This window comes from Danio rerio, chromosome 22, assembly GCF_049306965.1.
Source record: "Danio rerio strain Tuebingen ecotype United States chromosome 22, GRCz12tu, whole genome shotgun sequence".
In the NCBI taxonomy this organism is placed as follows: domain Eukaryota; kingdom Metazoa; phylum Chordata; class Actinopteri; order Cypriniformes; family Danionidae; genus Danio; species Danio rerio.
Window position 1 is genome coordinate 20,612,384 of NC_133197.1, and position 15,725 is coordinate 20,628,108.

General features: G+C 38.2%; 1 protein-coding gene across 22 annotated transcripts in view; it reads right to left on the reverse strand.

The window, feature by feature from the left end:
- Nucleotides 1-15,725, reverse strand: part of dot1l (DOT1-like histone H3K79 methyltransferase) — a 60,720-nt gene that overhangs the window by 16,251 nt on the left and 28,744 nt on the right. For 6 of the 22 annotated variants that reach the window (XR_012398153.1, XR_012398152.1, XM_073937797.1 and 3 more), the window contains exons 16-24: nt 15,460-15,551; nt 11,899-12,000; nt 11,641-11,778; nt 11,414-11,533; nt 6,222-6,673; nt 6,046-6,148; nt 3,390-3,536; nt 3,228-3,300; nt 603-1,168 (exon numbers count right to left, since the gene is read on the reverse strand). Coding sequence is in view for 10 of the 22 variants with exons in the window: in XM_073937797.1 (XP_073793898.1) it covers nt 603-1,168; nt 3,228-3,300; nt 3,390-3,536; nt 6,046-6,148; nt 6,222-6,673; nt 11,414-11,533; nt 11,641-11,778; nt 11,899-12,000; nt 15,460-15,551 (1,793 nt within the window). In the remaining 12 variants the exon portion in view is untranslated. Of the gene's footprint in view, nt 1-161; nt 492-602; nt 1,169-3,221; nt 3,301-3,389; nt 3,537-6,045; nt 6,149-6,221; nt 6,674-11,413; nt 11,534-11,640; nt 11,779-11,898; nt 12,001-15,459; nt 15,552-15,725 lie in introns of those variants that run through there. The other 16 variants (XR_012398160.1, XR_012398155.1, XR_012398156.1 and 13 more) reach the window with 4 other exon arrangements.

A 15,725-nucleotide genomic window follows, 5' to 3' on the forward strand; every position in this document is an offset into this window, starting at 1 on the left:
ATATGTAGCACTGATAATTAGATCAGCACGGTTAATTGAAACAATTTCAAAATCTTAGATTCTCATGGACATCTCGTCAGGAAAGCATGGCTCTGTGATCAGTAGAAAATATCCTCCAAAGGCCAAACTCAAATACACCACAAAGAACAGACACGACAAATCAACCAAAGAAGAGGACTGCTTTTATTGAGTCAATGTGACTAACAAGCACATGACTCTGGAACATTCTCTGAGAAGGTTTTATTTCAGACACTTTACAAAATTATGAGAAGAGTTTGAATTAAAAACATGCTAATGTGGTATTTTCAAGTGCTTTTTGCAGAAACACATCCATAGCTCACTGAGAAGCAATGCAAAACAGCTTTTAAATTGTAGAATGATTATCTTCGATTTCAGGATCACGCCAACTATATGGTTCACAATTTTTTTGCGTATCTTGTCAGTGAACGTTGGCTCCGTGTAGTAAATTCTGCTCCATCTGAAAGCAACTTCTAGAGATTCACAGCTGATATCAGAGCCGGTTTTAATGCAAAGATGCACATGAAAATGCCTTTAATTAATCGTGAAGTCCTATTAATAATCAAAACTTTGAATCCACTCACCATTGAATTGATATTAAGCGGTGATCCAGAGGAATGACTTGAGCAGCCCAGTCCAGGAAAGACCCTTCTTTTGGGGGATCCACTCATGGGCACGGCTCCAGATGAGCTGCGCTTTCGTCTTCCTCGTTTTCGGCCCTCTTGGCTGTGGGAGCTTGGAGAGTGATGGTGATGATGGTGGTGGTGGTGGTGATGGTGCTTACTGTGATGATGGTGACCCTGCTTTACAGACCCATGGTGCAGCCTCGAGCCTCCAGTGGAGGATGAGGATGAGGAAGAAGAGGAGGATGAAGAGAAAAAAATGCGCCGGCGAGCCTCACTATCTAAGGGCTCTGTGTCAGATTCGGGGCCCTGGCGCTCATGGCCATCCTCGGGGGGAAGCCTTGGTGGACCGTCGGCGTACTGGAGAACGCCTCCGGTGCCCAGTGGAGGACTGAGGCCAGAGCCGCGGGGCTGAAGACCCATGACGGGAGTGCTGTGAGGAGGAGGGGAGGCAACATCACAGTCTTGGTCCTCGGTCAGCATGGTGGAGTGAGACCCATTAACCAATCCTGAGCTGGAGGAGTACCCTGAGGAAATAAACTCTCATTTAGATAAACTGGAGTGATCAAAATTAGAGAATCAAACTTGGACCTTGGGTCTTGCTGAGTTTAGCTCCAATTTCCTACAACACACCTGCCTGGAAGTTTCTAGAATACCTAGAAATAGCTTGATTAGCTGGTTGATTTGCGGCCCTCTAGGACAGAGCTTGGGCACCCCTGATCTACAGTACCTAAATTTTAAGGCCACTATTTCAAAGTATCTTAAGGGAAAAACAGCTCATTAGTTACATAAATTCTGACTCACAAAAAAACCCCCAAAAAAACACTTTTTATTATTTTTTAAAAATGCCACTGATTAAATAAAAAAAGCTTTTAGATTTTTCATCACTTTTCACCTGAAGCAAATCTGTAAATCAAAAGAACTGAATTCTGTGCTCTGACAGCAAATGCGTTGTGCATTCAGCATCATTTGCAGAGTGTGGCAATAAATCAATATTTAACCATTTGGACAGAGTTTGTATGTAACTTAACCATGCTGACTCAGTGTTTGGAGTGATGCTGGCATTAGAGCCACAGCAAGAGGAGTTGGTTGTTCCAAATTAGTGATTTCTAGAATATTACGTTTTTTAAGCCCGCTCCCCCCATAGGGCTGGTTGTCCACAAAAGCACAAGTGGACAGTATAATGCAGAGAATTTCAATAGGCAATCAGGGTGTATACGCACTATGCTATCTGAACCATGCCCAGGCTCGTTTCCAGGATCGTTAGAGAAGTGTAAGTGCTCTGAATCGGGCTCAGGCACAGTTCACTTGGCCGGCTCTGGCCCGGTTGGAAGATTCACTTGGGCTTTGGCAAGGTACTCTTGTAGTGTGAGTGCAAAACGTGCCCGAGCCCGAAACTGAAAGTGACATTTTTAAAGGACTGTTTGATATGGATTTATTAATCAATCTTACTGTTCAATGAATGCGAGCTGTCGTAGTTTATTAAAGATGCAAACCTCTCACTGCACGACAGCTGCACCTTCAGCAAACCTCCTAATTCTTGCAGCACAAGGACTTTATGATTGTTTATGAGCGTCAAAAGTGGCGGATCTGTTCGGAGAAATATTTGACTGCGTGTCACTGCATATTAAACGACTAAATGGTAAAACTAAAGAAATCTCCACTGTGCTGAGCGAAAGCGCTTGATAAAAAGCACATCATCGATGACGTAAGCGTGCCCAGGCCCAAATGTAATGTGAGTGAGGGCCATCGGGGGAGACAGGAGGGGGGACAAGCGTGCTTTGACCCGGTTCAAGGCAACTGTACATGGTGCGAGTACGCCCTCATATTAATGGGCCAATTACACCAAACGTTTTTGTTGACTTTAGAAAAGAGCAGTGTGCTTTACTTTTTACATTGCTAGGCATGAACTTTCTGCACAGTTGACTTTTTTCAACTACAGGCAATCAGAGGGCTCAGACAAAAATGCAAGGCACAGTTGGTGGTTAGAGTGTGAAGAGCTCATGCTGCATGAACAGCATGCAAAACAGCTTACCACCAAAACAAAACAACTATAAAAAAAAAAAGATTGCTCTCACTGCAGCTGGAATTGCTTACCAATTCGGTGCTGAACAGAGTAAAGATCTGTCTCTGCATTAAGTGTCTCAACTTTTTAAAGAAATTTGGACTGAAAGCCCCTTTGCAGTGATGTACAGATTAGCTCACGTTTCAATCATTGCTGATCTCTAATTTTGATTACTATTTTATACAAAATAAAAAAAATACAAAATACATCCCCTTGTGTGAAAGCACCTTGATAATTTTGTTCAAAACTGTGGTATAGCCACAAAGAAATCCTTCAATTTTTAACACTAAATTGTTTCTAAAATTAAATAAACAATTGAAAAAGTCGAGTGTTTATAGAAATGTTCTCCAAATTTGATCTTTGTAGATGAAAGTGACCGTAAAATGAGGTACTGAAATCAGTGTTTCGGTTTCAGTCCAGTACATACCACATAGGACAATATTTAAAGAGAAAGATCCTGTGTGCTATCGCTAGGCTTCACATAAAAAAAATAAAATAAAAAAAACAAGGCAGACCTGTACCTGAGGTAGGCGTGAGAGGTGGCTTGCCATTGCTCTGTCCTGCTGGATTCAATACCGGACTAGGAGTGCTCCTCTGACAAAAGAAAACACAGCTTAGAGCATATTTCTAAAATGTATCCAATAACCGCCCACATCATCACTACCGTTCACACAGACCCCTACCAGTCTTTCGACGCGGTTCGGCAGCACCACACTGGCCAGAGGGATGCTGACAGGAAGTTTGCTGGGATGCACAGTGCTGAGAGGGATGCTGATTGGTAGACTGGTTATAGTGTCGCCGGGTGCAGTCGGGCTCTTTTCTTTATCGGCCTGTGAGTGGGGAGAGAGATGCTCAAAATTTTCCATACATGGGTTTGTATTAGGAGTTAAACGGATCTTGGCTGATCATTCTGGATCACACCTCACAAATTGGGATGCACGCAAGTGACGTTAAAAAATGCAATAGGTGTTATTCATAATATAGATTGGCAAAAATATTTAAATTGAATTCATTATTGTTATCATTTTTAAACATTTGGTAAAATTCCATTATATTCTATATGTCATTCAGTATGTTCCCTCTGCAGTTGTAATATCAGTTCAGTAATATGCTAATTTATAGACTTTTACATGTATAACCTTTTTGTTTTAATTTAAAGATTTTGTCTTATTAGGAATGTTGTTTTAAAAATGATTTTGACACATTTAAATGTTATTTATTAGTAAAACTAGTAATTCAGCTTTTGTCCTACAGCAGGAAAGTTTCGATTTCTACAACTAAAAGGACAGGAAGCATTATCAAGCTCATTATTAGCATTGTTAAAATTGGTAACACTTTAGATTGATGGTCCATTAGTTAATGTACTTACTAACATTAAGTATGAACTAAACTTGTACAGCATGTATTAATCATAGTTCAACATTAACTAATACATTATTAAAATCTAAAGTTGTGCTTGTTGACATTCGTTAGGCTGCATTTAGACTGCATGTTTCAAGTAACCAAATTCCAATTTTTTCTCAAATGGGTCACAGATCGGATATGGCCCATGTACATGTAAGCAGGAAAAAAATAATAAATCACATGGATTCCGATTTACTCAAATCAGATTGAGGCCTTGTTCATTTGTGGAAATTAATCCGATATGAATCTAATCTAAGCACTCGTTTCTTCAGAGTGAGCAGGTAGATCAGATTTACACCTGTCATTAAAAACCATAGCGAATGAAGTCAACTGAAGCTTTTATTTCAGAACAGACATCAGCAGAGTCTCAATCCTGAAATCTCACACACGAGGACTAAAAAGCTTTTATATTGTCATGCAGCACATGTATTTAACCATGTAAACGAGAGCGCAATGTCCACCATGTAAACAATATAGGCTAAACTAAAAATGTTGCATGAATCACGTGCATAAATAACGCTAGAAATGACATTAAGGTTGGTTTAAAAAGGCTTAGATTAAAAAAGATGGCCAAATTAGAACTTTTCTGTCATAAAATATAGTAAGGGTGCTTTTACACCTGTCGACTGCTTGTTTTGTTCCGAAACAGGGATTAAAATTGTTATGTTTATTTTTGTTCTTGGCGTGGTTTGCTTTCACACTGAAATGTGTCTAAATGAACCAAAATAAGGTCATGTGCGAGTAAACTCTCCTCACATTGGTCAGAGTTTTACAGTTTATTTTTCAGTCCCACTCAGCTGTCATGCATCCTTATTTTAATTTATGACAATGAGCAATATGACATGAGCAAAAAGCTGCACTTTCATTTTGAATGGTGCCACCCACAGACATAGTCACCAAATATAAATCAGAGGTAAGACTTTCTTATTCATAGCCTTTGGCTAGAATTATGCATTATAGACCTTACATTATATAGAGAGATAACAGATAAACGAAGTCTGCAGTTCAGTCAATTTTCCTAACGATGAACAGCTCTCCTTAATAGTTTACTTTGTTATTCGACATGAACCGTACATTTACAGAGAGGAATGACATCCCGCCCTAGTCATCATTCTCTCTTCATACAGCCATATATATGCATTACACATCCATAATACGCTGTGATATAGCCTGGTTTGTTAGTTCATTGGATCGTTTTGTTTTCTCACTACAATCAATCTGCTCCGGAGTTTGTTTCAACAGAGCCGAGACCACCTCATTCAGGCAATCTCGGGCCGATTGTTTTGCCGCAGATCTGAGCACGATTTGCCATTTCAAAAATACTAAAGGAAACGAAACACGCCAGGTTCCGAAACAAAAGTCTAGATGTGAAAGCACCCTAAAAACAAATTGCTAAAATGAAAAAAATATTAAACCCAGAGAACAGATTAAATACAGGAATGGAGAAAAGAGAACTCTTTTAGTATCAGTTGTCAGTCGGCATCCGCTCTTCTTTTCCTGGTCACTACGTCTTTGACGTGTGCAGTGTAAATGCAGTCAATCGAATAGGAGTTATGTTTAAATGTAAACGGGTAGTCAAAAATAAATAAATAAATTGTACAGTCAAAAAATCAGAATTGACCATCAAGATCTGTGTAAACGCAGCCTTAAAGAACTGAATTAATATCAACAAATGTTATTTCAATTTAAATAACCTAATAAACATACTACTCATTGTTTGTTAACAATAGAAAGTACATTAGCCAATAGACCATTATCTTAAAGTGTTACCAATATATCCCCAAATAAAATCTGCGCTTTGCTTGCGTTGCCTAATAGTCAACAAAAAAAAAAAAAAAAGACCTAATTCATGCTGCAAAACCTAAAACATGATCCCAACCGTGACTTCTGCTGATCCGTTTAACCTCTAGTTCACATAAAGACACCGCTTATTACCCTATCTGTGTTCTTGGCTGTGGTGACCGCTTGAACTTCCGAGGAACATGGTGAAGCCTGTTTAAAGCCCAGTGTTGGAGATGAAATGGCACCAGTGTCGCCCCTGAAAACACCCGTGAGTGATCAGTGACCAATAGATAAGTACTTACTGAACTAATTGGCTAACTTTCACTCACCGATGGATGTTTCCGAGTGCCCGAAACTGGTTTGCGGCTGAATCCTGGTTGAGGTGCCTGCGGAGGGCGATCTTTGCTGGAGAAAAGCGGGTGTAGTCGGGCAGGGGTTGCCCAAGCTGCCTGGTTCTGGAGTCCGGGGTTGGCGGCACAATTTCGTGGTCTGGAGAAATGGGCAGGTAGTGGGTGAGGAGTTCGTTTTTGCCCATTGCACTTCCGGTGCATCTTTCATAACCTGGAGAGGCAGTGCCGTTGATGGAGAGTTCAGGACTGAGGCCGTTCAGCCCCATAGAGGATTGCGGAGTGAGTTTTGGGGTATCCGGGTCCAGTGTGGGCCGAGGATCAGGGCCAGGGAGGGCTTTTCTGTAGGGGGACACTTCACAAGGGCTGTAGGATGACTTGAGCTGAAGGAGCTCCTGCTGTCGCTGGCTCTTCTCAAGTTCAACTATACTGATCTGGAAACAAACAGCAGGGGGAGCCAATGATTCAGTGGAGGAGAGAGAAAACACACAGACAGCGCTGAGGATAAAAATAGCTCTAGAGAAGCAAGTTCAGGTTTCTGTAAACAAGATTTTGTTAGAACAGTAACAATGGATGATAAATAAGAGAAAGGACAATCTTTATGTTGAAAAAACAGCTATAACGTATACTTGCGTATTAATAAATCTAGAACAAATAAATTTAACTTTGAATCTTGATTTTATGTGTGCGTATACCAACTTAAAACCAACATATTTGGATTAAAAATTAAACTATTAAAGGTAAATTAAAATGAAAATCTGTGTACACCAAGGCATAGAATAATAAAGGATCAAGATATGGAAATGGCCATAATATAAGACTCAGAAACCTTTCCAAGTTCTCATGTAAATTCCATTAGTGTTAACCCCAGAGGACAACGGGCCAATCAGAAGACAAAACAAACTGTGACCAGACTCACAGGCCATGCCCTGCTCATTTGCATGTATGCCTACTTTAGGTTATTCATCATGTTGAACTTTTATTTTTGAAAAGGCAAGCTCCAAATTGTTTACAGTGCGTTACATAAGGCACGCTCAAAATCACTTCAGAATGCAAAATGCAGGATTTACAGATTATACATTTATTCATCTCTTCTCCCAATAGGCATAAGGTATGTTTAGCTATATCTTTTTAAATTTTTCATGTTTATCGTGAAATTTAAAGTGTTTCAACAAACACATGTAGACTGCTGAATCGTGTCAAATCACTCAGCTCAACCATCATATGTTTATGCAGGAGCTGATACTAAGTCCTGGCTGCTTTTTTCATAATTTAGTTTCAATATACAATGCCATACATCTTGACCACTCCTTTTTGTCAAGTTTAATTATAATTTAGCCTTTATCCACAACAGATCTAGTGAGCAAAATAGGTTACAGTTACTCTGATTGGGTTTAAATTTGTCCTTGCTGTGTGTGTGTCTAAGAGCTGCACACATCAGAGCGGAGCTCATTAATATTCATGACATAATCCATATATGGTCAATCATCGACCTAATACTGGAGTAATAATGGAGTTATAAAGGAACTTATTAAACCATTTCTGAGGAAGCCATAAACCTGCTATGTAGATATCAGAGAACAATTTATCTTAATAAACCAATGCAGTATAAAGGCACCTTTAAGGCAACCGACTCAAATAACATCTGTAATCTACTTTGGCCCAATCCCAATTCTATTTTGTACCCTTCCCCCTTCCCCATGTCCCTTAAAACAGAGTATGAAGAGAAAGGGCTTCAAAACGTACTCCAAAGAAATGGGACAGCACTACAGCACCTGCACACATCATCATATTTCATCACAATCTCTTACTTCATATAAGATTGACGATGGTGATTGCTGTAGTTATTCCAGTTGTGTTATTTTTGGGTTCTTATTATCTCTTTATCTTTTATCAAGAAATCACTGAAGGCATATGTTATCATGACGTAGCAATAAAATCGTAACTGTACTGTGCATTTACACAGTGGCCATATTAATCTTTGTAAATGCACAAAAACAACATTAACATTATAATAGACACTGTAAAAAGCCCATTCCCAGTCACTAAACCTCTCTGACAGGGTTTTCCAGCGTCAAAATGTTGACTAATGAGAATAAAACCTAATGAGTTTTTATTATGGATTATACATAGCGAAATTTATCGGTTTTTATTTTAGCGTTTTTTTAACGCGTGAATATATTAAAAAATGTGCTTGTTTATTGTAAAAATTCGTAACAATAACAAAAAAATACTCTTTTGTGGATCTTACTTCCGGGTGCAGCTATTCTGCCATTGTGGCTGGTTTATTCTGGGAAAATTTCTTACACCTCGGTTTCGTGTGTGGTCCTGGAAAATCTTGTTTCGAAGGGCTATCAACTCCTTTCCTTTAGTCCTACGCCTTCAAGCTAAAGAGAATTGGGACAATGGGTAAGGGAAAGAGCTAAGAGGTAGAATTGGGATTGGGCCTTAAAGTTAAGAAACAAATAATTTATTTTAAAGTATTAACAGATCTGAAAACAGTAATTACTGAACAAAAAAAACAAAAAAAAGATTTATAATGAAGTGCTTGGTCATTTAAATGCGGGCTGCAGATTTCTGCAGGTTATTTAACATAAAACCTATTTATTTACTTATTTTAACCTTCACCGTGCATTTACACAGGGCTTGAGCGTCAACACTTGAATGAGGGCATGTCTGAGGGCTTACGTGATCGTCATATCAGCGTCAGCCAATGAAGTAAGTCCCTAATCTGCCAATGTCTGAGCTAGATTATATGCATAAAGTGATCTGACTGGCTGACGCTTCCATTGGCACTTGAAAAGTTGAGAAACCCCCAACTTCAGCAGCGAGCAACGCCACTGAAGCAGCGCAGACAGACCCACAATTCAGGCCCCGTTTACACTAGTGCGTTTTAGTTTGAAACCGCATAAGTTTTGCTACGGTTACGCCATCCGTCCACACTACGCCGGAGTTCTCGAGCGCTGAAAACGGAGCTTTTTGAAAACGCTGGAGAGGCCGTTTTCATTCTAAAATGCTGCTGCTCCGTCTCAGTGTGGATGGGGAAAGACGGAGACATCTGAAAACGGAGGCGGGGCTGCAAACGTTCGCCTCTCTGATTGGGGCTTTTCCTCAATATTAAGTAGCCCACACACAGTTCAGTCTCGCATCCTCTTCGCAAGTTTGATCAAGGCTGCAGTCTCCCCCTTCTCAGTTTGATATGGAAAACATACCGAGGACACGGGTAAATCTTCAAAGGGAACAGTGTACTTTATAACTTTATTCACATCACCTTGGCTACGTTGTTTCACTTTCTCAACAATAAAATGTAAACATGATTTAAGGAACTGCCTATTTTCATTTTAATATTAGCAACTTAACAGACAGCAGAAATGTTGAGGCGTTGTGCTGCATATATGAGCGTCATCTTCACTGTGTGGATATTTATAACAAAACGGAGCCGATAACAACGGCCTCCTTTCAATTTCAGTGAAAATACGAAACACACTCTCTCTTTTGCTGAATATCAGTTTTAATAATCGATAATTATAAAAGTATAACATACAATAAGTTTATACATTGTAGGAAATAAAGGCAAGCGATCAGTCAATGTACCTGGATTAATCATTAACTTATCTTTGCGCTTAACCAAAACATGTTACCCGTGAACAAGTAACTTAATAGATTCCAATGACCAAAGTCAGGGAATTGGCCTATGTCGTTAGATAAAGACAACAACAAGAATGAAATATCACGTTTAGCAAATATAGTAAGATTAGATCCAGCGAGAGATGCTTGATGAGCAGTCCGACTAGCAGAGCTCTCATCTGGGTAGAAATGCTGGAGCGCTTGCCCGAGAGTGTGTGTGTGGTCACGTGATGTGCGTTTTCAGCGTTTTGGTGTGGACGGAGAGCTGTTCAGAAACGCTGGGTAAAACGCGAGTGTGGACGTGGATCGTTTTCATTCTACAACGCCGTTTTAAAACTAAAACGCACTAGTGTAAACGGGGCCTCAGTGAATGGTAAGCGCTGATGCCACGTGTGAATGGGGCGTTGTGTGCTGTTGTGGATGTTTTCATCCACTCTGGGGTGATTTTGAGCCTTATTTGACCACAACTTTCTCTGTGTTTCAGCAAACAGAATGATTTTTGGTGACAAATCTTACTTTGAAACATATTTTGGAAAAATGCTTTGAAAGTTTTTAAAAAAAAATATAAATACACTCTAGATAAATTGACTACCCTTTTGTTATGTTGGTGTCTGTTTTTGCTCCATTGACTTCCATTATGAGGACATTTTTTGATTGCAAATCTGACACCATATAATCGCGCATTCTTGACAGATGCTGGTTTTCCTTGTTGGGAAGAGGTAAAGTTACCAATATTTATTCATGATCATCACTTGCAGTCCACAAATAAAGCTTAGTTTCTGGATAAAAATGATATGGTTATATGAAGTATAGTGTGTGTGGCTATGTGCAATTGTGAGAGAGACCTTTAAGCACTTACCTTAATATGTTTGAGAAAATAAAAAATAAGCAGGTCAGTGAACATAGTAAGTGTATTTAGGCACGGACACTATAATCTGCTGTACTCTTTAGGTCTATCAAAGGGTTAATGCTGCAAACTCATGATCAACAATAAAAACGAAAAGTTTGACCTCTCCCTAACAGGCAAAAACGCCAACAGTCAAGAATGCATGATTATTTGGTGTCAGAGCTTTGCAATCAAAACCGTCATTATAACCGAAGTCAATGGGGCACAAACAGCCACCAACAAACAAGTTCACAAGGGTTAATGTGTGTAAATATTTTCAGTTTTTATTTTACTTTCAGTAATATTACTCAACTATATGCAAATGTTTATATGATTTACGCACAATACAGTTTGTAAAGCAACATTGTAAAATTACATATGAAAATGCATCTCAATTTGACATAAATATACACATAAAATAGATATTAATGATCACTTAATTCAGGGGTGTTCAAACTTAGTGCTGGAGGGCCGGTGTCCTGCAGATTTATGCTCCAACTTGCTTCAACACACCTGCAAGGATGCTTCTAGAAAGCCTAGTGAAAGCTTGATTAGCTAGCACAGGTGTGTCTGATTGGGGTTGGAACTAAACTTTGCATGACACCGACCCTCCAAGATTAGGTTTGGACACCCCTGACTTAATATATATGGATGTAGGTACCTGCAGCTCCAGACAGTGGCGCTGTTTCTCAGAGATCTGTCTCCGCAGAGCTTCTATCTCTTTCTTCAGAGTGTCCCAACACAGAGTGTCCAGCTTGAGCTCCTCACAGCGAGCCTTCAGCTGACAAACACATCAGACCAGATCAATTTCAAACCTTTCAGTAAAGAAAGTAATATCGAGTGCATTTCTGCAACACTAAAGGCATGACTGATGAACGGTGGTCTCACCAGCAGCTGGCTCTGATCTCGGAGCTCGGCCATGTCATGCTCCAGCTGTTTGGTCTGTTCGCGCAGCTGCATGTTGTGGGCTGTAATCTCCTTCTGAGCCTGAACCAGATCCTCCACCGTCACCGCCTTCACACCCAGCTGAGAGAGGAGCGGCAGGACTTCACTTCAGATCATAGCACTGCCAACAATTGTTGACTAGACAGACAGAACTATAGGCTGTGAAAAAAAAAAAAAAAAAAAAAAAAAAAAGAGTCTTACCTCTTCTAGTTTGGACTGGAAAAGGTCATGAATCCTCTCTTTGTGAGCATGACAAGCGTTGACCAGCTGCTGGGCTTGACTTGACAGTTCTGTGTGTCTCAGCTGTTGAATAGTGTCGAGAATTAAACAACACCGTAATGTACAACTGAAGTCCAGATATTTGTTTAGATTACAATTAGGAAGAAAATGTTATATATATATATATATATATATATATATATATATATATATATATATATATATATATATATAAATACACACACACACACACACACACAATGTGTCTAATGCCTATAGGTATCAATGGTACTCTATTGGTGGGTAGTGTATGACAAAAAATTGATGTCGAAGTCATTCTCGCTCGAGGAAATGTCAAAGTAAAGCTGTACGGGTCGTTTACATATCATATGCAAAGCATTTCTCACAAAACAGATGCTTTATACACAGATACTTGTTTAAATGTTCATTACTAACCTTTCTATGAACATGATTTGATTATAACTGCAGATCAATGATGGTGTGAAATAGCATACGGTAACATCTGCAATTATGTCAAATAAATAAATGCAACATATAACAACACCTAAAGACCCTGAAGGCTGATTTATACTTTGGTCTGGCACCACGTTGCAGACCTCCGCTGACTGTGTGCGCACCTCACGAAACAGACAAGGCTTTTACACTTGGCGCATTGAGAAATTCTTTAAAACTACAGGGGATGGTCAAAAGAAACCAACCGTAAAATCAGACAGATAAACAGAACTGGGAAGTTCGGAACTATGTCATATTAATATTTACTACTTCATTATTTTCAATCAAGATTTTTAAACAAATTATTTTTATGACTATAAATTTTTTTTATAGCCAATAAAAAAAAAATTGTATTAAAAATTTGATGAATCACTTGCTTTTGTTCATATCTCAAACCCTTCTACCCATTATAGTTTATTAAAATATTAATGGCAACAGAACAAGGGTTGCTTGACAAATATCTTTTATTATGGAAAGAATAAAAGCAAAAAAAAGTACACTTCTAAAAATACTGATGCTTTTTTATTTAGCCCACTCCACAATTCACACATTATTTTCTGGCTAGTTTGTGTCCTTTATTTTTATGCTAAAAAGACAATAATGGTATAATTTCTGACCATTATCTTAATTAAAGCTGTATTGTTCAACCTTAAATGAAGCAACTAATATAACAAACAGATATATATAACAAACAGAAAGCAAACTGAAACAGATGAATTAACACCAATCAGTATGTTAGACTTACAATGATTCCTACAGTATTAACCACCATGCATACATACTCAATATTTACAAAAGAAAACAACATGACTGTCTTCGGCAAAGGTCTAACTGTGTGTGCATGTGTTTGTTTTTGTGTCCAATTGTGTGTGTGTGAAAGTCCAATAAACAACCCACAGGCGAAAACAGCAGTCTTTTTTTCACGATCGCGATCTCTTAAACTTCTTACATCCCTCTTTACATGGAGCAAAACTTCCGCCATGAATCCTCTCAACCTATCATCTCGTGAAGCATTATCCAGTGATGAATGACGAATGGAGAATTGCCCATACGTAATGTCGCTTGTAACAGGTAAGCAGGGAACACATTACAAGAAGGCAAGACATATGGTAGTTTTAAAACAACACGGGTAAATCCCTTTTCTATGGTACACTGTGTGTTTATAAAACACTCAATTTGTGGCAGTGCTACAAAGCATAAAATTAGGGCACCAGTATATTGTAAACTGATACAGTATATTGTAAACTGATACAGTATATTGTAAAGTGATAGGTTCAAATACTCTTTTCTAGTTGTCAATGAAATAATTTGTTCCCTAATTATAGTATAGCCAAGAATTATTGGTCATCTGGTTCGCCCTATGTTCAGGCATGGGCGGATCATAAATATGCCTGTACAGGCGTAACTGTTTCAGACAAAATCTCTTCAAAGTGTTTCATATTCAACTCAAATCAACTGTTCGCTCAAAATTTAATGCGCTCCACCAGGCGAAATCTTGTCGCGCACACCCAAAGCAAACCTTCCCAAACACGCAATGGCACAGTCGCCATGCACACTCAAGCGAATATGTAAAGTATAAACCAGCCTTTACAGTCTTTGATATGTTACCAATTACAGAAAAACTACACAACATACATTTAGTCCTTATCTGCATTCAAAAACAACATGAAATATACTATCAGTGCAAACCTCTCATCTGCATCTTTAATCTTAACGTTAGCATCTTGTTAGAAAGTAATTCCTTCATTTCGAGTTCATAATAGTCCAAAAGGTGATGATAATGGGTAAACATGGCAGTTTGTTCAAGTTTTAGGTTGCTGAAAGAATCATTTGCTCCTTTGTTATTTCGGGCTTCTCCTTTGTTTTTTTCACACAGCACTCACGAGTTTGTCCATTGTCCAAGGATCGGTTGTTAGAAGCACTTCAATAATCACGCGCACGTTATTATCATAAGCTCAAAAAGTTTGTTATTTCAAGTACAGGCGTGCGGTGAGTGATCGGTTGTGCTTGTAGACCCCCTTGTAAACAACAACAGAGTACAGGGTAGATTCTGCGCTTGTTCTTGGCTTTGTGGCTCATCATTAAGACGACAAGGTTTGTTTGAGCTCACTCGCTATTAAATGTATATATTATTATTGTGTAATGTCTCAGCTGTGTTTTTAAAAATGACGCTTCCTTTGTTTAATTCTCCTGCTTGTGCAAGTTCTACTAACATTTCTTTGTAAACCAATAGCAATCAGCTGTGCATCTAGCTCCACTTTTGTTGTGCTAGGTACCCTTTGCGAAGGGTACCCTAAAAGTGGTATGGTACAATTTGCTTTTTGGTACATTTTGACAGTGGAAACAACTATAAAAGCTCAACGAACCATACCGTACACTCGGTAGAAACAGGCCATTAGTCACTAAACATTTTTAAAAATATTTTACAAAAAATTATACATTTTTAAATAGATTTTGTATATTTTCTGTTTCTCTTGATTTTTCCCCTTTTGCAAACTCATTAATAATTTTCCCTGTCATATAAATTCAAACGTACTCATTTTTTTTACCATTATTGTAAGTTTTCTTGTTAGATTAGTTCCAGTTTTGGCTTCAGTACTGTCTAAACTAATGTATATGAACAAATATTTGTGCCTGTATAAAAAAAAACAAAACAAAAAAAAAAACACATATATTTAATAAAAAAAGCAATTCTGCTAAAAAAAGATCATTACATAGAAAAGTTTACAATGTATTATTACAATTTTTAGATTTACAAATAATTAAATATTCAAAAAAAAAAAAAAAAAAAGAAAGAAATCGCCACATTATATTATTGGAATAAACGTTCCATTCCAAACTAAAACGCACAAATAAATGACAAAAATATTTCAATATATATAAAATGTATTTAAATTATACGATTCACAACTAAACGAAAGTTATATAACATTGTTATGGCATTAACAATAACAATAACATTTTTTAATGGTGTTATTAACTTTATTAGATTTTAACGAATATCAACACACAAAGAAGAGACAGCTTTACCTTCTCCTGCTCAAGCGATTGCTGCAGGTTGGTGCGGTACTGTGGCGTCTTCATGTAGGCCATGAAGTGCAGGTACTGGACTTTGATGTTATCTACAGCACAAGTGACACACTTTATATGTACTGACTGATCAAAAATATAACTAGAACAGATAGACTTATGAAACAGAGCTGCTGGCGTTCAGTTTAACCAAGAAAAACTTTACTCAAATTTACTCATTTAGTCTCAGCTGATTACATCTCATTTTTCTATTAAACACAAAAGAC